At 49.1% G+C, this 17,239-nt stretch overlaps 1 protein-coding gene across 9 annotated transcripts; it reads left to right on the top strand.

Annotated features, from left to right (window-relative positions):
• The first annotated feature begins 2,393 nt into the window (after nucleotides 1-2,393).
• arfip2b (ADP-ribosylation factor interacting protein 2b) lies at nucleotides 2,394-17,186 on the top strand. 9 transcript variants are annotated; one of them, XM_062453416.1, is made up of 10 exons: nucleotides 2,394-2,684; nucleotides 5,096-5,208; nucleotides 7,470-7,502; nucleotides 9,302-9,410; nucleotides 11,729-11,815; nucleotides 12,344-12,456; nucleotides 12,809-13,030; nucleotides 13,253-13,410; nucleotides 13,595-13,769; nucleotides 13,945-17,186. In XM_062453416.1, the coding sequence occupies exons 2-10, from the start codon at nucleotides 5,110-5,112 to the stop codon at nucleotides 14,098-14,100; spliced, it is 1,152 nt and encodes a 383-aa protein (XP_062309400.1). In that variant the 5' UTR covers nucleotides 2,394-2,684; nucleotides 5,096-5,109; the 3' UTR covers nucleotides 14,101-17,186. The 9 variants fall into 9 exon arrangements, with proteins under 9 accessions (XP_062309400.1, XP_062309402.1, XP_062309399.1 ...); XM_062453418.1 differs by lacking the exon at nucleotides 11,729-11,815 and adding an exon at nucleotides 10,460-10,516; XM_062453415.1 differs by having other exon boundaries at nucleotides 7,470-7,526.
• Nucleotides 17,187-17,239: the final 53 nt, after the last annotated feature.

The raw sequence follows: 17,239 nt of genomic DNA, 5'->3' as shown, positions 1-17,239 counted from the left end.
CTATAAAGACCCTGATGAACCCAGTGCATGTACTGTGTGCATGGGCAGCAATCCAAGCCAAACACAGACCTCTTTTGGTGAAGTTTCAGCTTGGGGGTTTGATGCCTCCGAAAGGACATTATTTTATATCTGGCATGGAGAGCAGCCATTCAAGTAAGCAAGTCTCCCAGAGTCGTTTATGTAACTACTGTAAGACAGTCTGCACGTGATAGGATCAGACATGAAACCAAACAAACCAAAAGCTCAGGAAAGTCGCAGTAGCTGTGTGGGAGACAGTGACCCGCGCTGGAACCTCTCAGCCAGAGGCTTGTCTACACGTTACAAACTCACCCCTCTGAGCCAAATGCATCATATGGTGACCAGGAATTTACATTAAAGTATCCAAATTATATCGTTTTTTTGTTTGAGAAGAAATCCTTGCATCTGATATGATCGTTGCTTTCACTGCACTTCTGAGTAAAGACAGATTAACATACGTTGAACAGTTTATTTGAGTGCTTTACTGGCAGGATAGCAAAATCATTTATTGTAAAAATGAAACACAAAGGTGAATGGATAACTACACCATTTCATGTTAGTGCTTTATTGGCATGACAACCAAATTATTTAATGTAAAAATGAAATAGGAAAAATGTAATAAGGATAACTGAATAAGTGATTGCGTGTGTGTGTGTGTGCTTGCGTGCGCAGGTGTGTGAGTCAATCGGTGAGTCTCCACCCTCCTTCGTGAGGAGAGAATCACATGGTAGTTTTCCCACTTTACGAGTCTTCGCTCGAGAATCCTGCAGATCCTCTGTGGTCGGTGAGTAGCTCTCAGGGTCAGGGGTCCTTTCCTGAATCGCTTTCCTGTCCTGTCTGCCTCGCTCAGAAAACACACATCCTCCTCTCTTTGGATCTGCTGCCTCAGCGTTCTCCATCCAGACCCAATCAAACCCAGAGGTTTAGGTTCATTGGACCAATCAAAACAGACGCTGCTTTGTTGCATTGCTGTTTGTGCCTTGCAAATGGAGGCATCACACATTACCTGTACCAAGAGTGTCTAAAGATATTTCACGTTGTTATTTAATACAATACAATACAATACTGTTATGTTACCAATCTAACCGACACATGTTCATGTTCAACATGCTAAAACATGTTACAAAAATACATGCAGAACATGCATTCAAGTCTACACAGCATGCAAAACAAATTTAAGACAAATGGGGTAATCTGGCATTTGGTTTAATACATTGTGTGATCCACGAAGACTCCCTCCTTCTTTAATATGGTTCAGGTGTCAACAAGGAACCAGCCGACGCAGCACTTCCTGTTTTGAACAAGTCATCTTGGCTCATTAACCTCCCGAGTCTGGTTTGATTTAAAGGTGAATCATGATTACCGTAAGCGGAACGTGAGAGGGGAACCAAAGTCACAGGCTACTCACGGTTGCGGTCAACTCAACCTTTGGCTGAAAAAAAGCTAACGTTTTGAAAAGAAAAATAGTTGAAGCATGGTTTTTGTTATTGTAGTCACACTATACCCATGTGACTCCCTGCCCCCTCTACCCCCACCCCTAATGAGTTTGTGCTGATTTTGACCACAATCTTTCTAATGCTTTCCACTGATTTGCACACACATAAACACAGTTCATTTTTTATACATATTTTATTTCCCCTTTTGGCATGATAAGAAAAGACATGTATTGTGCATCTGTAACCACAATAATAATATTCATGAAAAACATGAAAAAGGATAACACTTGAAGTCACATAAACTTATTCATAACGGTTTACTCTAAGATATAGGACTAAAATAGATCCCCATTGTTACACTGCCTTTCTCAGATTGACAGCCTGGGACATACTGCTAATCCTGCAAAAAAGTTTTCTGTTTTGAATTTCCTAGTAGTCCATCAATGGGAAAGGAAGTAGATGTCTGTGACTATTTCTTTCAGTGAGGTTAGGTTAGGTCGCAGTCTATCCAATAGATATAGATTTATATTTCTATATCTGTGGTCTGTCCTCTATATCTGTGGCCTCTCTCTCTCTCTCTCTCTCTCTCTCTCTCTCTCTCTCTCTCTCTCTCTCTCTCTTTCTCAAACACCCACGTCACCCGATGGATTAATTCATTTGTAAAGCAACTCTGCCATCTAGCGGTGTCATAGAGCCATGAACGGTAGAGTTTGAAAACCTATGATATACGAGAAGGAATACGAATATCCTATACTGTAGCTAACAGAGCACACTTCTAGACGATAGGCTATGTTTATTTTTTCTTAATCTGTATTTTGTGACAACCGGATCTTGAATAGATCTGTCCAGTCCAGCTCAAAAGCTCAAGATGCTGGTGCACTTGCAATTGAAACGCGCGCCTTACGCTGTCCAGAAAAAAAGGTGCTGAAATGTCGTCAGTTCCGCGAAGCATTCCTAGCCTGGAAAGAGGAGGTTGGATTTGCTTCCAAGAAGCCGACGGCAAACGATGAAACAGACCCGACTGGTCATGCCATAAGCCAATGTATCTATCTTTATCAAAGGATAACGGTGATTTAATTAATTGATTCTTCGGCCTGTTGTAATTTTCCTGGACAGACCATTAGTGTCGGGTCCTGTCTAGAAGCCGCACATGAACTGGAATGCACTCTAGCTAATGTTAGCTAGCTAGCTTGCTAATAGCTTTTCCAAAACAGGACTCAAACACAGCAGGTAAGCATGGCTAACTATGTGACTAGTTATGTGTATGATAAAGTGTCTTTACATCAGATTAGTTTCATTTAGCCAATGATACGTTTGAATCTGACAAAGCAGCTCGCTATGGCAGTTTGCAGCTGCTGCCGTGCTGGACTAGCATTGTAGCAAGACGCTGGCTGGCAATCCATGGCATTATTGCGGCTGGCTCACCCTACTCAGTTTCAGTCCAGTCCAGTCGACACATTAGCAGGCCTTTACTTTGTAGACAGCTAGACCTTCCCACTTTCTAATGAATATCTAACTAGCTAGCTCGTCATCATGAATTTGCTTTCATGTACTTATGTCTGACATAAACAATGATTTGGTGTACTGAGAAGTGCAATGAATGTAATCTCGCATTACCATAAATTAGCTAGTTAGAGCTAGCTCTAGCGATTTTAAAACTAGCTAGTGCTACCCTAATCTGTCTCCAAAATGCACCCGCTGGCTACCTGCTGGATGGATAGATGCACCTGTGTTAACCTGCACCTGTTCCCCTTCTCGCTGGTATGACATGCGAGCAAGTGCTAAATAGCTAGCTAGTAACTAGCATAGCAAGAATGACGAGTTCCTTGCCATGTTTAAAAATGTGCGGAAAATTTATTATTTTTAGAGGGCTTGCAAGTGGAGGTTCGCTTTAAACTGGTGTGTGTGTGAGTGTGTGAGTGTGTGAGTGTGTGAGTGTGTGAGTGTGTGAGTGTGTGAGTGTGTGTGAGAGAGAGAGAGAGAGAGAGAGAGAGAGAGAGAGAGAGAGAGAGAGAGAGAGAGTGAACCCAGCTATGGGCTATTACATATTGTTACATTTTATGACTGTGGCTTGTGCTTGTGAGTCTTAGCCACACAGTTGCTAGTTCCATTTGACTGATTAGGCGTTTATCGGCCACACCATAAAGAGAGCATTTTGAGGCCAGTTGTCATAGGGACGTGGCCTTGGTTAAAAGGAAAAGAGCCCATCTTGACATGCTTTCCTCTCGACCCCCACGCCTCTTTTGTCATAGGATATCTGCACACGTTGCATGAAATAATGTATGCCTGTTTGACGTAGGCGTGTCTTGCGTTGAAGCACAGATCTCGTTCTCGATTGCTAGCTTTAACCTCTATCATAACAAGGCCTAGGCAAATTCAGTAGAGGCCTAACTTTAGCAGACTGTCATTGAAGACAAGAAAATACAGGCAAATTAGGATGACCGATTTTCAACCTCATTTTACTGGCCTGTCGTTTTTGACCATGGATATACTAGTGTACAGCTATTGTTTCTTGTGCAGTGCTCTTAGAATTTATGCACCGAATGACTCATAGCCTTGTGTGATGAGGTGGGGTGGTGCTGTCGTCCTTAGTATAAAGCAAAGTCTCCACATTTCTCTGTGTTTCAGCCCATATATAAACCCACACATGCCATACGATAGAAAGGTGTGTCGTTTCAAACTGCCTACCCAGACTCTGTACCTGTATATACACTTACTGTGGCCTGGTATTTGTACAGGCACAGGTGTGATTCTGTTGGTCTGTTTACCTGTGACCAACACCCAGTCCTCCATTGTGAAAGTCTTGATAAGCCTCTCTCTCTCGGCCTCTCTCTCTCGGCCTCTCACGTGCTCTCTGAAGTCCTCAGACTGTAATTATCAGGAGAGCAGAGTCCTGTGTTCCTGTTGTGTGTGTGTGTGTGTGTGTGTGTGTCTCCTCCTGACACTCGACACCGCTCTCAGCACGGCTGAGGGGGAATTAATTAGCTGCCCTGTGTTTTCTGCCACAGCCAGCCAGAGGTTTGTTGGGTGACGGACCCTCTCGCCGTCCCTACGTTGGCAAACGTGAGGGCCTACAGTGACCAGGTTTCTGTTTGTGTGTGTGCGTGCGTGCGTGCGCTCACAAACGCATACGGTGTGTGCGTCGGTCTGGGAAGCGTACTGTCCGTCATAGAGAATCCGGCCCGCCAGCGGTTTAAATGTATTGGTAATTGAGCTGCAGATTGGAGTGGGCCACTTCTGCGGGGGCCAGCTCATCGGGACTGAGAGCCGCGCTCTTTGATAGGCCACCTCTGCTCCCAGACTCATTATCCGACGTTGCCGCTCGCCCAACGCTCGTATGACAGTCAGGACCGCCCGGCTCCCTCTCCTAACCGTCCTCCTCTCCCTTCTTCTGCCCGTCTTCCTCACTTACCTGCCTTCTGTAATGACTTCCTGAATCTCTGTGTCCCCTTTCTTCCCTCCCTCCCTTCTCCTCCCCTCTCTCTCTCTCTCTGTCTCTCTCTCTCTCTCTCTCTCTCTCTCTTTCTCTCTCTCTTTGCTTCTCTCTGTCACTCTCTCTCTCTCTCTCTCTTTGCTTCTGTCTGGCTATCTCTCTCTCTCTCCGGCTCTCTCCCTCCCTCCCGCCTGCCTCCCTCTCTCAGGGCGCTCGTGCAGCATGGCAGACAGCATCATGAGCAAAGCAGCCACCATGGAGATACCGATCAACAGCAACGGAGACACGGGCACGCTGCCCGAGGACGACAGCCTCGAGCAGGTACGATCGGCCTCGCCTTCCCCATCCCCGTCCACCCAGGCTTGCCTCCTGCCCCTCACCTTCCTGTGAGGTATTCTTGACTTCTGGGGTGGGGGGGAGGGGGGGAGATATCCTCAGGATTATGGCCTGACAAGGGGTGGGGGTGGGGATAAGGGGGGGGGTCAAGGAATGTAATCTACACACTGTTAGAAGCAAGTGTTCTGCGTTTCCGTTGTTTAGGCAGTAGTTGATCTACTGATTACGACCAACATAAGCAAGTAGACAATCCTTGATTTCACCCATCGTCCCTGCTTCGGGCCCAACGGCAGTCCACACAGGGTGTCGTTTTCCGGGCCTGTTTGTAGGCCCGGACTCACAGCCTCATCGGTCCCCGGGGTGACCGAGCTCCAGGGGACACCTGTTGGAGTTCCCAGGTCTCCATGGGAACAGGCGGAAGTTTCCGCGACGTGGCGTCGGGGTGGCTGCGGGAGGCGGCGAGCGGAGGCCTTGGGTTTGCTTGTGGAAGGCGTGGGTGTGCGGTAGAGCCAGAGGGTGGGGTCTAGATCCTCCTAGAAGGTGGAAACTCAAACAAAGCGCTCTCTCCGAGCTGCATTCCACCACAGCTTAAAGGTAAAAAAAGAAGCTGCCAAACGGGACACTGTGCTGTTAAAATGTGATGGAACCGCAGTTGAAAACAGTCAGGGGGTGACTTGTTACCGTAGCTTCACTTTCTGGTTTCACGGACGCCAAGGAGGAAGGCCAGAGAGGACTTGACGTCTGGGCTGTTAGAGAAGTCGGAACGGTTCGTGTTTTGGTTGGTTTTTCTGAAACAGGTTTTTTTTGGGGGGGAGGAATTCTTTTTCCCAGCCCAAGGCAACACCTCTCTGGGCAAACAGAGGCTGCTGTGGATCCGGGTGGGACCTGGAGCAGTCGGGATGCTGTTGTTTGCCAAGCGGCAACAAGAGCGTCCGAGGTCGTGCTGTAAAGTGGAAAGCCCTTATCTTTACTAAGAGCCTGGTCGGCGCTCTGAGCCAGACATTAGCGAAGGGCGGGGGGCTTTAGCTCACTTTAATGTGGTTTTTTTTTTGTCATCAGGGGCCGATGAATATTAACCGCGGTTGCCACGGCAACGGGGCGATATTTTTTTTGGGGGGGGGGGTTTTGATCCGAGTCCGCCCGCTCTCGTTCCCCCGCTTTTGTCCTTGAGAGTGAACCCTTAAAACCCCACGACGGCGTCGGACGAGAAATCTCCCGATCTGAGTCCCTCTCCTGTCTTGCCGTCTGTGTTTCTGAATGGCATTCGAGTTTTACCTGCCTGGTAAATGTCTGGTTGGGACTGCCAGGGCACTGGCTGCACCGAGGGCCTGTAATCCTATCCGCTGGTATTGTAACTGCTCTGTCAGCAACCCGCACAGAGACTAGGAGCTAAATAAAGGTCCCCTGTGTGGTGCCTAGATTCAGGAGTGTGTGTGTGTGTGCGATTGTGTGTGTGTGTGTCAGAACAGCATGAGTGAGAAAAGCCGTTTAGAGACAGACAGACAGACAGACAGACAGACAGACAGAGAGAGAGAGAGAGAGAGAGAGAGAGAGAGAGAGAGACAGACAGACAGACAGACAGACAGACAGACAGAGACAAACACAGACAGAGAGAGAGACATAGAGAGAGAGGTGTCTTTATATGGCTAGCAGGGTAAGTAACACATGCGTCAGTGTGTTTGACGTCCACTTCGACAACGCATGGTTACACTGTCGGCGACAGTCATCTTTGGCAGTACACCGACATTAGCCACCATGGGCTTTTTGTGACGGTTACGTCATTAGACAGTATCGGTGTAGTCGGTGATACCACCTGCTGTACTGAGACGGCTATTGTAAGGCAATCGTTTGTCAATAACGAACTGGTTGACCAGGTGAACAGCAACTGCTCCATTATGGGATGGAGGACGGGTCCATTGGTTGGCACCGTCCTGCAAACGAGACCATGTTGTTGTTTTATTTAGTCAGCATGAGCATCCATCCGCCCCTCCATGCCTCCCTCACTCCCCATCACTGCGCCCGCTGCGGTTGCCATGGCAGTGGGTCTGGTTTTACTTTCTCATCATGTCTAAGTTGGTGCTTTTTTAGTTCAGTTGTACATTGTGTCTCTTCTTCTTTTTTTTCTCCCCCTTTTATTATTCTTTCTTTCTTTCTTCCCTCCTTTTCCTTTCTGTCTGTGTCTTTTTTTTGTTGTGGTTTGTCGTCCTCGTCCGCCCCCCTCTCCCCCCCTCTCCATCTGTGAACAGGCTGCTAAGCTGCAGTGGAGCTTAGATGAGAAGGTAGGAAGGTCCACTGGCCACCAGGTGAGGATGGCCACCGTGTGTGTGTGTGTGTGTGTGTGGGTGTGTGTGTGTGTGTGTGTGTGTACGTGCGCGTGTCTGTCGCCTAATGGTTTGTCGACCCATGGTATGGTATAATCTGGCTCTAAAATACACCAAACCAAGGCCTAGCCTCGTGTAGGCCTATGTTGCTGCACAGCTTTACCTATGCTATCAGGACATAGGAATAGCTGTGTAGGGGCCCGTTAATAACAGCCCATATGAACTGGAGCTAAAAGTCTTGAAGCGTCACAACATGCGTGGCTCATTTGAACTGGCCGAATACACAGAGGTTTCATATCAATGACAAACCATTGTTAGACACACCGAACATGTGCTTTTATGTCCCCACCACAACTAACTCTTGACGGAAGTCGCAAGATGTCTCTCAACGTGAAAACGAGATTTTGTGTGTGTGTGTGTGTGTGTGTTGACCTGATAGGGTGTGAGAGCATGCTGCTTCTTATCCTCAAATTGTTCTTCTAACCCCCTAACCCCTCATCCCCTGGGTCCAACACACCTGGACAGCCAAATCCATTGCCAACAGAAAAGACCAGATTTCATAATCTGTCATGTATTAGCGTTTTCAATGGATTTCGCCGACAGGCCCCTTTGGCTTCCTGTGTCCTTCTGCGCTATTTGACCTTCTGGAAGTTTCTCTGGGCCTAAATGCAGCTGCTGGGTGTGGTATTGTGGACTGGGGACTGGGGAACCCTCATGAAAGGAGTGCTGAAGGCACCTTATCTGAGCAGGCGTCAGACATGTTTTAATGTGTGTGTGTGTTTAGAAAGAGGAAACGGAACCTTCCCTCCCCGGAATGTTCCGGGCTCTGTGTGATCGCAGGACGCCTCTGGCTGATAGTCGTCCGCTGTACATACATATTTGGATAGATTTCAGATGATTTATCTTATGTGTTTTAGTGAGACACACCGAAGGTGCGCGTGTGTGTGTGTGACTGTGTGTGTGTGTGTAATTAGCCTGCAGTTATTTGACCTAATAAGTCCCTTAACCCCTCCTCCCCGCAACCAGGATGTCGTGAAATCTAGTTAAAAAACGTGTTCATCATTGCATTGTCTAAACTCCCTTGTGGTTCCCATGCATCCATCACTACTAAACCTGTTTTTAGAAAAGCTCTTTTGATTTGGATGAGCGTAATTGTTCGTTTTGGTGTGGCGGTGAACAGTCGTAATGGTGATAACTAATAATTCCTCACGTCTATATCGACCCCTAGTGGTTGACCCCTGCTAAGCCACAGTAACCCCCCTTAATGTTAGTGTGTTCTAACAGAGAACAGATTCAATGTTAGCTTTCTCCTCCCTCCCTCTATCTGTCTGTCTGTCTCCTCCCTCAACCCTGCTCCCACTTATCACCCCCCTGTTGGCCCCGCCCCCCTCTCCCTCTCTCTCCCTCCACCTCTCCCACACCTCTATCTCGCTCTTCCTCTCCCTCTCTCTCCCTCCACCTCTCCCGCCCCTCTATCTCGCTCTTCCTCTCCCTCTCTCTCCCTCCACCTCTCCCGCCCCTCTATCTCGCTCTTCCTCTCCCTCTCTCTCCCTCCACCTCTCCCGCCCCTCTATCTCGCTCTTCCTCTCCCTCTCTCTCCCTCCACCTCTCCCGCCCCTCTATCTCGCTCTTCCTCTCCCTCTCTCTCCCTCCACCTCTCCCGCCCCTCTATCTCGCTCTTCCTCTCCCTCTCTCTCCCTCCACCTCTCCCGCACCTCTATCTCGCTCTTCCTCCCTCTCTCCCTCTCCTCCTGCAGGACCTCCAGCAGGTGATGGTGTCTGGTCCCAACCTGAACGAGACCAGTATCGTATCCGGGGGTTACGGCGGAACGACGGAGGGGATCATCCCCACGAGCTCCATCAAAGGTACACAGCACAGTCTCTCTCTCTCCATCTCTCTCTGTCTCTGTCTCTCTCCATCTCTCTCTCTGTCTCTGTCTGTCTCTCTCTGTCTCTCTGTCTCTGTCTGTCTCTCTCTGTCTGTCTGTCTCTGTCTCTCTCTGTCTCTGTCTTTCTCTCTCTGTGTCTGTCTGTTTGTCTCTGTCTCTCTCTGTCTCTCTCTGTCTCTGTCTTTCTCTCTCTGTCTCTGTCTGTCTGTCTGTCTCTCTCTCTCCTCCCCTCACTGGATGGTCAGTATTTTACGTCTCTGTTTCAATTTTTCAAATGTTTCCTTTAATAAAAATGTGGAAGTGTCTTGTTGTCAGATTGGCACTGCAGGAGCCATCCCATGTGAACGGATATGACAGCCGTTGGGTTTTTTTTTCTTAATTTTTTTCATACTCGTGTCCGGGACTTTGCATTTATAGAATCCATCTTGTCAAATACCAATCTTTTCTCTCACACATACACACACACACTGCATTCTAATCCCCCCTTAGTAAGCTGTTTCCAGGCCACTTTCTTCATTTGAAGAGCGAGAATCTTTCTCTTATTTTCCTCTTGTGGCGTATGTTTGCCAGAGAGGATTCTGGGAATTGTAACTCTCCTGGATGCGAGGAAGATGGACTGAGAAAGATGGAGAGAGAGAGATGAGTGGAGTAGAGTGACTGTGTCTGTGGGAGAATCCTTTTGAAAGATTAGCTACATTTTCCAGTACACAGGCTTAGCTAGGGTATTATTTTCCCACGGTTTCACGGTAAACAATAGACCTTGACAAATCCTTAGAGAACAGATGGAATCATTCCTGTTGTACTTGAAGAAAACGCTAACATGGACCGATGGATGCGGGCTGCAATTTGCAATACAACGTGAAACCGAAAGGCCCTCAAGACAGCTTGATTGTGATTCGGGTTAAATGCCATTACTAACTGCTGCTTACCCAATGCCCCCTCTCTCTCTCTCTCTCTCTCTCTCTCTCTCTCTCTCTCTCTCTCTCTCTCTCTCTCTCTCTCTCTCTCTCTCTCTCTCTCTCTCAGGCCCTGCAGTGCGCTACAACCCTGGTTTTAACAGACCCATCCCCGTTACAGGAATAGGTGGCTCTCCAAACAACTCTTACTGACCTCTGTTTATGTCTTTAATCACTTCTCCCTCGCTCTATTCCACCCTCCGCTGGTCTCATCTCTCTCTTTCCCTCTCTGTCCCTCTATTTCCCTAACCCTTTATCCCTCTCTCTCTCTCTCTCTCTCTCTCTCTCTCTCTCTCTCTCTCTCTCTCTCTCTCTCTCTCCCCCTCTTTCCCTAACCCTCTGTATCTCTATCTGTCTCTCTCTCTCTCTGGAGGAAAGCTGGGTTGCTGTCTCTACTCCCCATGTCCGGTTGAGGGTTGCAGCTTTTCTATCAAGACAGGGCACGCTGTCTCCAGCACGCTGTCTCCAGCACGCTCCTCCTGCTCCTCCCTCTTACTCCTGGCCGCCGCTGTCACTCTCCCTTTTCACAGGTCACTGTGTGTGCATGTGTGTGCGCGTCCCGGGACGCCGGCTTCTCTCCTCCGCCACGCGGCGCTCTGTCGCTCCGTCGTCGCTCCTCTCTCCGGGAAGAGCCGAGCGTGCGTCAGAAGTGTTCCGGGGGAGGGGGGCGATTCTATTGGAGAATCACGATCAAAGCGCCGCTATAAATAAAACTAAGCAGTCAGCAGCCCGTCAGACTTGATACAACTGAGGGCGTTGTGTAGGATTCAGAGTTTTTTTTTTTCTTTTCTTCAATCCTCCCTCCCACCCCGCCACTTCCCCCTGTGATGAGTGACGTCATTTCAGCTGTGTTCGTCGTCGCTGTCACTCTCTCTGCACTGTTCACCGTCGGTTTGTTCATTAACCATTTTCTGTGCCTGTCTTTTTCTCATCCCCCTCTTTGTCCTCTGTCCTCCATTCTCTCGTCCTCCCTCCAATCCTCCCCCCCCCTCACTGACCCCCCCCTCCCCCCGTGTCCCTAACTGCCTTCACCTCCCCCCCCCTCATATCCTCTGCGCTCTCCACTCTCCCATCACTCCATCTTCCCTACGCCTCCCCGCCCAAACCCCCCCCCCCCGTTCAACGTCACACGTTGCCAACGGCAACTACACCCCACCACAACCGACCGATCTTGGGTGCACACACCTTGAAAATCCACCCGTTTCGAACCCCTCACCCCCCCCCAACACCCAACCCCTAAATCCTGCATCCTGCACCTCGTCCACCCTCACCCTCCCTTCTTGTCCCTCCCTCCTCGGCCCCACCCGACCCCTGACCCTTGACCCCCGTCCCTGGTCAGAACTGCGTATGAAGGCCAGGCGCGTTAGTGTTCCCCCCAGCCACTCCGCCGCCAGCCGCATAGCCAGCCAATCAGACGACTACCCAGGTAGGACCCGGTAGAGGTTAGAAAGTCAGTCCCCTATTGGTTCAGATGAGGTTTGGGGGGGGTCCACACCAGTTCCAGCCCTCTGCCAGTCCCAACTCAGATATCCCTGTCTGTCATTCTGTCTGTCGGGTCTCAATCACCTTCTCACTCATTCATTCACTTCCTCGTTTCCTCACTCAAACTCACTTTTGTCATTGTGGCGGGTGGCAGACCTGGGGTAACAACATGAATCGCTGGATGGATTGTAATGCAAGGGTGTTTTTGAGATGCCCCTTACAGGACTAAGTCCTTCAGATGTGTTCCAGTTGAACCAACCGGTCAGAGATAGTCAAATCAAGCTCACCCAAAGCATTCGACAGTGTTGGCCAATAGCGCTCGACCCAGGCCTAGCATGGGGCTATGGCAAAGCAGGTGTTGGTTTGTGCCAAGGGGCTGGAGGATAGAAAGAGGGCTGGTGGATAACTAGAAGCCCACAGTGTGTGTGTGTGTGTGTGTGTCTCGTGCCTGACACCCTTGCTCCTCCCCCAGGGTCCAGCATGCAACACAGCAGCAGCAACTCGTCCATGGCGGACGACGCCTCCCGGGGCGTCGCCGTGGAGAAGCTTGACTTTGTCAAGAAGTGGGGGCTCAACACCTACAAGGTACCTCTCCCCCCCACCCCCTCCCCCGGTCTAGAACCTGTCTTTCCGTATGGACCTGTCTCTCTGACCCTGTCTCTCTGACCCTGTCTCTCAGAACCTGTCTCTCAGAACCTGTCTCTCTGAACCTGTCTCTCTCAACCTGTCTCTCTGAACCTGTCTCTCTGAACCTGTCTCTCTCAACCTGTCTCTCTGACCCTGTCTCTCTCAACCTGTCTCTCTCAACCTCTCTCAACCTCTCTCAACCTGTCTCTCTGAACCTGTCTCTCTCAACCTCTCTCAACCTGTCTCTCTCAACCTCTCTCAACCTGTCTCTCTGAACCTGTCTCTCCCCTCTCCCCCCTCCCCCCCTCAGTGCACCAAGCAGATGATCTCGGAGCGTTTCGGCCGGGGCTCGCGCACGGTGGACCTGGAGCTGGAGGCGCAGATCGACGTGCTGCGCGACACCAAGCGGAAGTACGAGAACGTGCTGCGGCTGGCCCGGGCGCTCACCAACCACTTCTACAGCATGGTGCAGACGCAGCACGCACTGGGGGACACCTTCGCCGACCTCAGCCAGAAGTCCCCCGAGCTGAGGGTAACCGGCCAATCAGCACGGAGGAGGGGGGGGGGGAGGATGAAGGGGTAGTGTGGGGGATGATTTTTGTTTGATGAAAAATAGGTATTTTGTGTTTTCATGTGTTTCGCTAGGGGGGGGGGGGGGGGGGGGGGGTGTGAGGGATGGATGATGAGAGGGTGGAGCCCTAAACTTGCTTGGGATCTCAACTGTGTGTGTTTGTGCGTGTGCGTGCGCGCTCAGGATGAGTTTGGCTACAACGCGGAGACCCAGAAGCTGCTGTGTAAGAACGGCGAGACCCTCCTGGGGGCCGTCAACTTCTTCGTGTCCAGCATCAACACCCTGGTCAACAAGACCATGGAGGACACCCTGATGACCATCAAGATGTACGAGAGCGCCAGGTGAGGAAGAGGGGGGGGGGGGGAGAGAGGGTGGGAGGGAGGGAGAGAGGGGGGAGAGAGAGGGGACTAAAGCCTAGAACCACACATCCAGATGTGTTTCTGTCAGACCATCTCTCCGAGGGGTTATTTTTTCCCCCCAACACACAAACACAAGCAGGCAGTCACCCGTCCCTCCGTCCCCCAGGCTGGAGTTTGACGCGTACCGGGCCGACCTGGAGGAGCTGAGCCTGGGCCCGCGGGACGCCGTCACCATGGCCCGCATCGACTACGCCCAGCAGCAGTACCAGGTCCACAAGGACAAGTACGAACGCCTGCGCTCCGACGTCACCATCAAGCTCAAGTTTCTGGAGGAGAACAAGGTTAGGCGGCTAACACGCTCACACACACGCTCGCTCACTCACTCATTCACACACTCTCACACGCTCACTCACTCATTCACACACTCACTCACTGGATCGTTGACTTGCTCACATTTTAAGTTCACACGTTTTAAGTTCCACATTACAAGTTCTAACAGTATTTACGTGTGTCCAGGTGAAGGTGATGCACAAGCAGCTGCTGCTCTTCCACAACGCCATCTCGGCCTACTTTGCTGGGAACCAGCAGCAACTGGAGCAGACCCTGAAGCAGTTCAACATCAAGCTGAAGCCCCCGGGCTCTGAGCAGCCCTCCTGGCTGGAGGAGCCCTGAGACACCCCCCCCCCCCCCCCCAGGACCACCCGATGGACGGAATAATGAAGGGATGGATGGATGGACTAAAAGCAGTAGCAGGATTTCAAGCAGGGCCAAGGCCTTCTGCCATCTCTTTCTTTCTCTCTCTTTCTGTCTCATTCTGCCTTTCTCTCTCCTCCTCACACATTCTGTCCTTTCGAGAAAAAAAACTCTCATTCCATTCCTGATTCGATCCCCTCTTCGCTGTCTTTTTCTGTTTAGTTTTTTTCCCCACCATCCTTCTCTTGTCTCTCTCTCTCTCACCCTCTCTCTCTCTCTCTCTCTCTCTCTCTCCCTCCCTCCCTCCTCAGTAAAGTTTGTGCCTGACACTTCTCCACCCTGCAGCACTCCAGGCCAGTCCGCGACACCAAAACACCACATGTAAACCATAACAAATCGTCATCGCTTAGTTCTGACCGGCCCGGGAGGCCTCCTAACACTACAGAGAAGTCCAGCACGTTCCGCCAGCGTTCCAGCGTGGAAGCTCCTCCCACCGTGTTGACACAGCACCTTTTGAGTTCACCATAGTCTGCTCGCCTCCAGAGCCCCGAGATAAACGCAGATTCCATCTCCATACCTCCTACCCGGAAGGCATATTCGATACAGCGAATGACAGCGATGTCCCCCAACTCTTCAAATCATCATAATGGACACAGGAATGAAACTACTGATATGGCTGTCTCACCTGGACTGAAAGGGATCATTCGAACTCTCAAGACTCCCCCCCCCCCCCCCCACAAATTGTTCTGGTATTATTATTTTGTTGTCGTTTTTTGGGGCTTAAAGGGTGATCATGAACGCCCTGACTACCCTGCTTGATGTCTCGCTATAATATCTGAGGACCGTGGATGGACTGTGTGTGTGTGTGTGTGTGTGTGTGTGTGTGTGTGTGTGTGTGTGTGTGTGTGTGTGTGTGTGTGTGTGTGTGTGTGTGTGTGTGTGTGTGTGTGTGTGTGTGTGTGTGTGTGTGTGTGTGTGTGTGTGTGTGTGTGTGTGTGTGTGTGTGTGTGTGTGTGTGTGTGTGTGTGTGTGTGTGTGTGGAAAACAGAGAGGCAGTTCTCCTGAGTGTAGCTCTGTGCATGCACTACTCTATTTGCTGCACTGGAAGTCACAGAGAGACCACCACCACTCCTATCCACACCAATTATTTGACGTTAGACATGAACGAGCTCTGGTTGGTTGTCAGCAAACGGAAGTGAAGAGCTGACATGTATGAACGAGTCGCATTTCAAAACACTGCCCTTTTTGGTGAGTGTTTTTTTGTTTCAGCATTATTCTGTAGAGACGAACTTTCAGTGTTTTGGGATCCCTGTTTGTAATGCTTCAGTTGTACTTGTTCCTGGGCAGACCAATGCAAGGTCAAGGGTCAAACACCAGGGGGTCAAGGGTCAAAGCTTGACGTCGCTCCCAGCTCTCCATCTCTCCATCTCTGTACGGTTGAGGTGGAACTGGGAAGGAGAAGAGCTATGGCCGTTAGGGGGTGGGGGGGGTCAGATAGATATTGTGTGTTCACTGTGCCCAAGAGGAATAGGTAATCCCACATTTTCAAAGGCAGTGCTTTAGTGAAGGAATCACTGTTTATGAATACAAGATTGTCTTTTTTGTGTAGAGGACAGATTTCAATGGTGAGATATATATATATATATATATAAATATATATATAAATAGTATATATTTCTTTGTTGTAAATTGTTTGTGATGTAAGTGTTCAATGTATCTAAGTTAACAATAGGTCCTAAAATCATTAGATTAATTTGATATCATGTTTCATAAAATACTTTAGTGAACTATTTTATACCAAAATATTTATGATTAATACTCTAAAGATGTACTACCTAATATTACTAATTGAAGTACATTAGAGTTGTAACACCAATCTAATAGGGGATTGTGATAAAACTAATGATTCATATTAATTATTTGCCCTAATCGGACGTGGCCTACTCTTGTACGGGTTTACTTGACAATGACGAGAAGTAAGACTGCAATGCATGTTACAATGTTATATTGTCGCAAAGTCATCATCCCTACTCTGTGAGCTGTGTGTCGGTTAAATCAGAAGCATTTGTCTGATGTTAGTTATTGGTTCACCATTTAGCAGACAATGTTCATACCATGATGAAACAATATTGGCAATCCTTGACTGCAATCCTAGAAATACTCTTATTTTGAAAGCTTTGGGTCGCTCACTTTTATTGACGGCGCGCTTGTCTCACTGGACCAGGTACATTTGAAACTCCGTTGTGGTCTGCAATAGAGTCTAGTCTGACATTTCTCGACCGGTGTTTCACGTGTAAACGAGTACAATAGCCTTCCTACATCTGACGCAACAGTGAATTCCGAAGCTGGTCTTTCCCACTGATTTGTGGGAGTCGAACAAAGGGGTGAACAATGGACGCGTCGTACGTACGAGGAGCGTTCCAACGAGGTGTCAACACAGCTGAATAACCGGAACCGTACGTGAAAACATCTCCAAGAATTTACTAATGTGGACCCGTCATGGCTGGTCTCCCACGGTGTTGCATGGCTAGCAATGATTTTGTGTGCATTGTGTATTCACATAGCCTACATGTGTCACCCACAGAATTATTCCTCACGGTCCCCTTGTGTCCTTGTGTTCTGTTTCATGCTGTCCTGTCCTGACACAAATGTTTAAAAACTGTAATGTTCACAACTTAGGATATATGGATATGAGATACAGGCTTGTTTTGGAAGTCTGTCTTCCCTCCCCCTGGTTCCACCCCTGACCTACAAATACAAGTTCCTCTGGTTAGCAACATCTTCAGCAATATGAACATTGTGACACATCAACCTGTCCCTTCTCTCTTCTAACAGAAACAGCTGCCCACACTGTCAGATTGCATTGGCGGAAACAATTATTACTTTGTACAGGAGGAGTCTAATTAATGAATGGGTAAACTGTAGTCTTTAGGATGTAGGCTAGTTGGAAGATTTGATCCGATTTTTATTTGCGTACAATCAATATTTTTAGGCTGCTCTGTGGTAAAGTAGTGTATGAATGATTGTATATTTGTAATAATATTTAAGATAAAAAGGAAATTGGCGTTATGGATCGATGTGATATTTTGCCTCCGTTCCCTACTCTGACCAGATCCCC

Source organism: Osmerus eperlanus, chromosome 27, assembly GCF_963692335.1.
Source record: "Osmerus eperlanus chromosome 27, fOsmEpe2.1, whole genome shotgun sequence".
Lineage (NCBI taxonomy): Eukaryota > Metazoa > Chordata > Actinopteri > Osmeriformes > Osmeridae > Osmerus > Osmerus eperlanus.
This window is presented reverse-complemented; position numbering and strand designations above follow the sequence as displayed.

What these genes read in the sequence shown, in the direction of transcription:
- arfip2b (XM_062453415.1), top strand. Translation starts at nt 5,110, where the DNA reads ATGGCAGACAGCATCATGAGCAAAGCAGCCACCATGGAGATACCGATC. An exon ending in GGGGGCTCAACACCTACAAG is followed by an intron (nt 12,457 to 12,808) that starts GTACCTCTCCCC and finishes TCCCCCCCTCAG; the next exon opens with TGCACCAAGCAGATGATCTC. An exon ending in AGTTTCTGGAGGAGAACAAG is followed by an intron (nt 13,770 to 13,944) that starts GTTAGGCGGCTA and finishes ACGTGTGTCCAG; the next exon opens with GTGAAGGTGATGCACAAGCA.